This window comes from Mercenaria mercenaria, chromosome 3, assembly GCF_021730395.1.
Source record: "Mercenaria mercenaria strain notata chromosome 3, MADL_Memer_1, whole genome shotgun sequence".
Lineage (NCBI taxonomy): Eukaryota > Metazoa > Mollusca > Bivalvia > Venerida > Veneridae > Mercenaria > Mercenaria mercenaria.
The window spans coordinates 80,385,130-80,395,033 of NC_069363.1; the positions used below are offsets into that span (position 1 = coordinate 80,385,130).

The 9,904-nt window shown below is 35.6% G+C and overlaps 1 protein-coding gene across 1 annotated transcript; it reads right to left on the minus strand.

Annotated features, from left to right (window-relative positions):
• Window positions 1-3,981: 3,981 nt before the first annotated feature.
• LOC123524277 (homeobox protein TGIF2-like) lies at window positions 3,982-9,033 on the minus strand. Its single transcript, XM_045302348.2, has 2 exons — window positions 8,873-9,033; window positions 3,982-8,337 (listed from the first exon to the last, which is right to left on the minus strand). Exons 1-2 carry the CDS (start codon window positions 8,886-8,888, stop codon window positions 7,541-7,543), a joined length of 813 nt encoding a protein of 270 aa, XP_045158283.1. The 5' UTR covers window positions 8,889-9,033; the 3' UTR covers window positions 3,982-7,540.
• Between the last annotated feature and the right edge of the window lie 871 nt (window positions 9,034-9,904).

Here is a 9,904-nt window from a genome sequence, read left to right on the forward strand (position 1 = left end):
GGCTCCTGTAATAGTAGTAAAATTGCACATTTTCACCTTGTGATGCGCCTAGCTCAAAAAGTATGTCATATAAATTGATTAAACCTTGCATGAGTCTTTATCATGGTACGAACTTGCATACCTCCTATTTTTCGTCTGGCTCCGTCCCCGAGTTACGGTCCCTTAAATAGTCAAAAAAGCTCATTTTCACCTTGTGATGCACCTAGCTCAGGAAGTATTTGATATGAATTGATGAAAACTTGCACGAGCCTTTATCATGATATAAACTTATGCACCGCTTATTTTTTGGCTGGCTCAACCCCTTATTTTTAAAGTTATGGCCCCTGAAATAGTCAAAAATGCACATTTTCACCTAATGACATGCCTAGCTCAAAAAGTATTTGATGTAAATTCATGAAACCTTGCTCGAGTCTTGATCATGATGTGACCTTGCACACTTGGCATTCTTCTTGAGAATCTTAGCGCTTATTACAGGGTTATGGCCCTTGAAATAGCCAAAATAGTTTTTTTGTTTGTGAGGCTCATAGCTCAAAAATATATGACCTAGAATAATGAATCCTTTATATAAAATGTTTGTTGAGGCTGTACCCCCTTAAGACTGCAAACATTTGAATTATTGCCCCTTATTTGTGACAAATAAACCAGATGTCCTACAGACACGTTCTAGTCAAGTTTCCACTTTATACATACACGGAAGTGACCATGCCCTGCTGGTAGCCATGTTTTTTACGAATAAACGGTCTTCATAAAGGGTCACCAAAGGAACATTTGTGTAAAATTATTTTAAAATTGGGCCTGCTGTTACTGACCAGACGTTTTTTAAAATTACATTATATAATATACATGTAGGGAAAAAGTGACCATGCTCTCCAGCTGCCTTATTTTTTGATAAATCGGAATAATTTGAACACTTGGTATAAGGTCACACAAGGATCATTTATTTGAAATGATTTAAATATCGGGCCAGTATTTTCATGCAAGCAGAGTTTCAAAGTTTCCAGTGAACGTTCTTGATAGAGGATAATACCAGGACTGTTTGTTTGAAATTATTTTAAAACTGGACTAGCAGTTTAAGAGGAGATGCAGTTTGAAGATTTTTTTTTAGCTCTGGCAGTAACTATGTGCAAGCAAGCAGAACCGATTGAATAATTTTTGGAAGAAGACCACCCATCTTCCATGACACTGTTTCAGAGATGTTGTTTGAAAAAAAAGTGTATAAAAAAACAATCAGATAAGAAAGTCCCCGACAGTATGCACATGTTCACTTCATGTTGATCCTGTATACCAAGTTCCATTATGTCTCTCCCCCAACGCCCAAACTGGGGAAGATACATGTTTTGTTTTTGCCCTGTCCATACGTCCTTCCATCACACTTCATTTCCGATCAATAACTGGAGAACCATTTGACCTAGAACCTTCCAACTTTATAGGGGGCTTATGGAGTAGACGACCCCTATTGTTTTTGTGGAAACTTCATAGGACGATTGGACATGCAGAGTAAATAACCCTATTGATGTTGGGGTCACTCTATTAAAGGTCAAGGTCACAGGGCCTGAACATGGAAATCCATTTCTGAACAATAACTTGAGAACCACTTGATCCAGAATGTTGAAACTTCAGAGGATGATTGATCATGCAGAGTAGATGACACCTATTGATTTTGGGGTCATTCAATCAAAGGTCAAGGTCACAGGGCCTGAACATGGAAAACTGTTTCCAGTTCATAACTTGAGAACCACTTGGCCTAGAATGTTTAAACTTAGTGGGATGATTGGACATGCAAAGTAGATGATCCCTATTGCAGCCAACCATCAGTGCCTTTTTGTCTTTCGCTCATGTCCCCTATTGATTTCTTGCCAATACAACTGTCCATTGGGGGAGACATGGAAATCCATTTGACCTAGAACCTTCAAACTTCATAGATTGATAGGACTTGAAGTGTAGATGACCCTTGTCCTTTTTTGGGTCACTTGAGCTAAGGTCAAGGTCACAGGGGCCTGAACATAGAAAACATTTTCAAATAAATAACTTGAGAACCACTTGACCCAGAATGTTGAAACTCAATAGGATGATTGGACATGCAGAGTAGATGACCCTGACTGATTTTGGGGTCACTCAATCAAAGGTCAAGGTCACAGGGCCTGAACATGGAAAACAGTTTCCAGTTCATAACTTGAGAACCACTTGGCCTAGAATGTTTAAACTTAGTGGGCTGATTGGACATGCCGAGTAGATGATCCCTATTGCAGCCAACCATCAGTGCCTTTTTGACTTTCACTCATGTCCCCTATTGATTTCTTGCCAATACAACTCTGCATTGGGGGAGACATGCACTTTAAGCCTTTTCTACAAAAGCATCTAGTTTCAGCTGGATGGAAACTAAAAGGGGTTAAATGTTCTGATGTAATATTTTGAAGTGCCAGACTGTCACAAATACACCTGTCATCGAACTTGGCCTACTTCAAGGGCCATAATCCTAGAGTGTCTGGGCCGATTTGGGTGGTTATCGAAATTGGCCCAGATATTATGCCCACAAACGTCAGCAAGTTTGGTGAAGATCGAATGAAAACTGTTCGGCTTAGAGAGCGGACAAGGCCAAATTAGCAGTTTTTCTAGTAATTCAAGGGTCATAATCCAGGAGTGCCCTTGGCACTTCGGGTGGTTATCAAACTTGGCCGAGACATTATGCCCACAAACATTGTCGGCAAGTTTAATGAAGATCGGATGAAAACTTTTCGACCTGAGAGAGCGGACAAGGCTAAATTCAGTTTTTCGAGTAATTCAAGGGCCATAATAAGAGTGCCTGGGGCGATTTGAGTGGTTATCGAACTTTGCCGAGACATTATGCCCACAAACATTGTCAGCAAGTTTGGTGAAGATCTGATTTAAACTGCGACTAAGAGAGCCGATATGCTTTGGATGCCGACCGCCCACCATGGGTGTTCACATAATATGCCTCGCTCTTTCACAGACTGGCATATAAAAAGGGTAATTAAAACAAGATGGTCCTGATGACCCTATATCGCTCACCTGTTAAACTTGGCCTTAGAATCATCAAGATAAACATTCTGACCAAGTTTCATGAAAATAGCATCATAAATGTGGCTTCTACAGTGTTAACAAGCTTTTCCTTTGAGTGGGTGACCCAGTTTTGAACTTGGCCTAGGAATCATCAAGATAAACATTCTGACCAGTTTCATGAAGATAGGGTCATAAATGTGGAGTTTTTCCTTTGATTTGACTGGGTGACCAAGACTATCATTTCGGTAGGCCTGATGACCACTGTGTAAATTTTCAGTCCAACATATATTGTTGCTACCCAGATTCAGCTGGATAGCTGCAAGTAAAACTTTCAACAATAAAATTTTGCAACTCAAGTAGGGCCATCACTTCAATTAAATTCAACCAAGAGGTATCTTGTGTACAGATGCAAAGGTTACATAGATATAAACTTGAACGAGAAACCTTAAACAGAGGTGTGATGCCAAAGCCGCCTGGCTGAGTAGAATAGCTCTTCCTATTCTTTGTATTGTCCATCGGTACAATAGATAATAAGTGATCATAATATGATAAATAAATATTCAAGCACCTTGTGCTCTTGCGAGCTAAAGTATGCAAAATGAATGGCAATTCTAAAGGAGTACTATGGGCAAACTTCAGAGACACACTGTCTGACATAATCTTCCATATAAGTTGTATGGGGAAGAGTAATGCATGCAGGACACTGTACATTTGTAAAGATCAATTTAACCTTTACCCTGTTATTTTTTTTAACTGGACTGGTCCATCAGTCAATTTGGACAATACCACTTCTTATTCATAGGGGAGTTCACTGAAAATTTACTAACTGAATAACCAACAGCGCAGACCATCATCAGCCTGCACGAGCAGACTGCCAGCAGGCTAAGGGTTAATTTCAGCCATTTTGTTATAAATAACGTTGTTTAGAGATTCAGCAAAATGAGACATTTGAACACAATGCACTGTACCAGTAAGTCTACATTTTTATTAAAATGTTCACAAATTCAGACATACAAATTTAATACTAACAAAAATGATCAATGTATATACAAGAAAACTTGGTAACAAAGTATAAAATCTACACATGATTTTGTTTCAACAGTAACACATTATAAGGCACAAAAATGGTACTAGTTGGTGACCAACCTATGAACAGAAATGCCTGCTAATTTCACACTTGGCTAGTGCAAAGGTTCCAGACAGAAAGTATTCAATTTTACTAAAGTAGGTATTGCTATAGGATATGGGTGTTGATTAGTTTGCTTTTCTCAGCTAATATCAATAATTCATAACTTTATCATGACATCAGGAGTTTTAACTGACCAATCAGAGAGCTGCATTTTGGGTAAAACGAAGTATTTTTATAATGAACATAATAGTGACTTTAGAAATGAATATCACACTATTTCTGAAATCAAATTAGATTTTTGACTGCACATGCCCCAGACGATGCTACAAACTATATAACTTTTAAGTTTCATTGAAAAAATTATGGATTTAATAATTTACTTTAGTTTCAAGTTTGAGATTTTACACAGGGGGGTCTATGATAAAGACTGAGTAAAATGTAATCATTTCCCAAGTGAAATTAGTATCATTCCGCAATGTTTAGGACATGTTAAAATTATGAATATATTGATGCATCAACCTGTATAAATTTCAAGTCATGGTAGAAGGTAATTACTCCCATTTGAAGATCAGATAGCATTATTTTCACACTAGAAATATAAAGAGATGTGTGAGCAAAAAAAACATGCATAGTAGTAGTAAACAATAAAGGATTGTTATTTTTATTTCCTTTTGAACTTTCAAGAGAAATAACTTCTTTGATTTTACTGATGCTCCAAAGTGCTATCTATACAGCAATTACTTAAACTTATTGTCAACACCTCAATTTGCAATTACTGATATCTCCACCTTTTTTAAATTTCCACAGTATCGGTTAAAATTTGCCGCTTTTAGAGATACTAGCATTTGTTCCACAGAAAACTAGAGTATCACTAAAATTTTCTTCACTAGAATGGGAATAGTTTCAATAGGCTATAAATTGCAAACGTAGCAAGACAAAGGTATGTCTGAATTTTACTACTATGGGTAAAATGAGACGTTTTCAAAAGAAATTTAATATAAGACATCTGTCACAATTTCATGTTTTATCTAGGCCATTCATAAAATTTAATAGTTCATTTATATTGTTACAAGTTTAACTGTACAGTAATAAATTTGTTGAATCAATAGAAACATCAAAATATTCCCAATTATCCCTTTGAAAAATAATTGCCTATGTAGCTCAATTATGCACTAAGAAAGTTAATAAACTGCCTACAAACCCATTGTAAATATTTCAAATTAAAAATATCAAACTTGATTCTTCATTCTCCCCAAATAAAAATTTTAAAGAGATATTCCCCATATAATCAAGAAATTTAATAGCGACACAACTTTTTATTGAATACAAAAATCACCTGACAGTAAGAATTATATATAATCATGTCTAAATATTCCACTACATTAAATTCAGGTCTCCCACATTGGAAGAAAAAAACAGCCAACAACAGTTTTATTATCCCAGACTCTTAACTCCCTTTCATCATATCAAACACAAAATACCACAGAACCACAAATAACAATTCAGTTTGCATCAGAGCTCCAGATAAGCTGCGTATTTGCGTATTTACGCAATTAAAATTGCAGAAAACCCAATTGAATTCATACAGTGTGCGTACTGAAACGCAATTAAAATTCCTAATACCCAATTCGTAAAAAATAGCTTGCGTATCGCATTTTCCTTATAACTAGAACGGGTACGAGACTTTAACGCTAGATTTGACTGACTGGTTATACGTTACTGCAGAACAGGTTGCAAGTTATCGGAAAAATAACAGGACCATTCAGTCGGCTGATCGGTGTTATTTGGACGCTTTGTAAACAATTTTACGCCGATAAATGAGGTTGCAGGAAAAAACATTGTTGCAGCACAAACAAACAAATTAGTAGGATATTTTGCTGTTCAACAATGACAGTTATCTGTTTGTGACGATGTAGTGTCACCAATACTGGATGACATCTTTTGGGAAAATGCAAATTGCGGTGACCACATCGTTCGGGATATTGTGGATGAACTGATCTCAGACTGCATTAAAAGTGAAAAAGAAAACAACAGTATGAAACATTCATTACAATTTTAAATACATTTTTGTATTAAACATTGAAGGGTGCCATTAAAATACTTAGTCAGTCCTGTTTAATGATATATACCATGTATACTGTAAGCAAAAAAAATACTCAATTGTTAGTGCGAGATTGGTAAAATACCCAATTGGTTTTAGCAAATACCCAATTACTTCTGAAAAGGCTGGGTAATGATATTATTTTTACCCAATTCAAATTTCCAGTACCCAATTCAGACAAAAAGTGATGGGTAAATACCCAATTGCACCAAAAGCTTATCTGGAGCTCTGCTGCATATTAATACCTTATTCAACTGCATGAAAAATAACACCTCAAAAGGATCAATTTAACAGTTTGATCATGTTTTAACATTTAACTTCCTGTTTATTTAATGGCTATTGATTTTTCAAAGTCTTGTTTTCATTGCAAGTCTCTTTAATAACAAAAAAAAAAAGAGTTTGGATAAACATCAAAACCCTTCATGAAGCCATGCCAGAAAATCCCTTTTATCAATAAAATAATCCAAACTGCTCTAGGGGATATATTATTGTCACAAAGATGCAAAGGTGTCAGCCATAAACAAATAAATGTATTAGTTAGTGATTAATAGTGTGTCATTCTACATAGAGATCTATACATCCAATTTTAATACATTTGATTGATAATGCTTCCTTGTTGAAGAAAAATGTGTTTTTTATATATAGAAACCAATATGACGCAACAGTTATCTCAGCATAAGAACTTAAATTCAATTTCAGTAGGTATAGTGTGAAAAAAAAAAACCCAAAAAACAAAACAGATTTAAATTCAAACTTTTATCAACAGTATAAACTTTAATAATAAAGAGACCCATGTAGAAGTCTATAACCTATTCCAAATAAATTCATAAAACAAAACATTCAATATTAAACTTTTGGTGCGAATAACACAAACATACAAGTCGACCTCGATCACAATAAGTCTCAAAGTTGAAGATAAAAATCTTAAAATTATCTAATGATCAATTTCCTTGTAAAAACAAGTCTATGGGAAACACAATATGACAAAGATAATTTGTGAGATATGGATGCTTCAAAGATAATGAAGTTAAGCACTGATAAGGGGTATATTTAGTAGAAAAATAAACATAACAAGACAGTAAAATCAACTAAATGCATAGACTGAAAAAACAAACAAATTTGAACACATTCAACGGCACTTCAGCATCACTGAATAATTTTTATCCATTAACACAATGATTTTTTATGCCAATTCCAAGTTTTAAATGCAACCTCAATGTCAAAACCACATATGGAATGAATTGCATAGTAATCCTGATTTTCTTCTTCATTTTGTAACAATCAATTGATCAATTTGATTCACTTTCTTTTTGTTTCTCAAGTTCGTTCATGGCAACATCTACTAACATAAAGAATGGACGGAATCTGTCTTCCTCAACAGGTTTTACGATCACATTCGGACTTTGTGTTGGAGGTGACGGAGGTGGTGTATTCCCACTGGAACACTCACTCTGCCCATCAGACTGAGATCCATTGTCGTGATTGTAGATGATCAGGCTGTTTGGTGCAAGCATCTGACCATGATGATGATGACTGAAATGAACGCCATGTAAACTATCGCCACTTCCTTCTGATTCAGAAAAATTGTCACTAGAAGAAGATGCCTCGTAATCAGACATATAGCCATCAATTTCTGGCATTCTTTGTGACTGGGATGAAATGACACTTTCAAGACGGCCAATTTTATATGGTATCACATTAGAGTCTGAATAAGAGCTATCCGACTGTTTAATCATTCTCTCATCAAATCTATCCAGCAATGACTGCTTGTGTTTACGTGTTATCATATATTGTTCTGGATCGTGCCCATCCTCTTTGATCATTTCTGGAAGGATGCGTCGTCGAGCGTTGATGAACCAATTACAGACCTGCAAAACTGTCAAATTTGCAGCATTTGACAGGTAAACTTTCTCTTGATCAGTTGGGTATGCATTGTACCTGTGGTCATACAACCATTGCTTTAGGATTCTAACACTGTCTTTAGCAAGATTTCCCCTCCTCCTTTTAGAGCTTGGCACATCCTCCGCATTTACAATTCTTTTTCCCTCGCTGTCATATGCATTCCAAGGACTTTCCATGTCTCTAGCTGAAATATACACAAAATTGTTTCTAAATATAGCTCATCGTTGTTGCGCGGGAAATACCGTCACTTTGACAAAGCGCATTGACAACACAAAAACTAGGTCATCTGATTTATACATTCGTTACCAGAACTCGGTTAAAATATCAATCAAATACTTATTATAAACTGTTTTTGTTTTAATTAATAACATTGCCAAACGTTGTGCAATTTTCCTTCACCAAAACGCTTACTAGACGAATGACATCATTTAGACGAAATTTCAGTATCAACAAAGAAAAACATGGAGGCGCGGAAATCTGTCAAAAGTTTTAAACCAATTTCCAGACATATTATTTCTTGTCTTCTTTCAGAATCATGTCCAACCTGTCAGATTCGTTCACATGTATCATAATATCAGTATGGCACTTCAGTAAAATTCGTACAAATGATAAAGAAAGTTAACAACTTTTGGTCCGTTCGACCACGTGCTCTACCCGGTTGATTCAACAAGTGTCAACTTTAATTTTAAAATTTCACAAAGATAACAAATAATTCTTACCTCTCTTTGGGCGCATTATATCCAGATTTATATCTGACTAAATTCCACAGCTTAAACTGTTGGATTTGTAGCAAAAATCGCTCTTTTTCTCCAAATTTAACTTTCACAACACCACGAGGCCGCTAAAGAAATTGAAGCCTCGTTTGTTTGACAGGCGCGCAATACCACGTGATCTCAATCACATGGTTAAATCTTACGAAATGATTGGTCGAAGTTTGACAGTTCCCGCTACGTCAAGGTTCACTGGAGGTCAAGGCACACGTTTTCCTACCAAATGTCACCTTTGTTTAGTGGAAATTTCAGGGGCGTACTTTGTTGAGGGAGCGTTAGAGGCGTTAAATATTATAACTTTTAGGCCGTGTTGTAAAAAACTTGTGAACTTAAAGATTTCCAATGCATATTTAAACTTTAAATATTTTATCTTTAGATATTTAGTTCAGTTGTACTTCTAAAGTAATCATTATAAAAATCTAGAGCTTTAGTAAGTAGAAGCTAACAGCTGATTAATAAAACTCTTCCAGTGAAAAGTTTTAGTAGGACTACACATGATAATCCATTTTATGTTTGTAACATCAAATAGGAAATTTGCACGTAGTATACCTTTAATAACCATGCCATATTTAATTTATGCTTTTGCCAATGTTCTTTTAGCCACTTTATCCATGAGTGTTAAATTATTTTCCGTTTGATAAAAGTTTGCCGGAAAATAACTTATGAACTGTAGGTATTTTGTTATATCCAGCTTTATTGAAAAATTGGTGCTTTTCAAGTCTGTCTAGATCCGAACCAATTATACCCCTAGCTAACTACTTATCCGACGTTAACTTAATGTTTTCCGTTTTATTTGTATCTATATCAACTCCACGCCGTCAATAAGCAACAGCATGTCACACATACATATGCATAGGGATGTCGGTCACACGAAAATGTGATTTCGAAACGGAAACGCATCTTTTATTGAAAGTTTCTCTGATGCATTAAACCGACATCTCGTATGTGTCACTACCATGTTATTCATCAGCTATCAATATA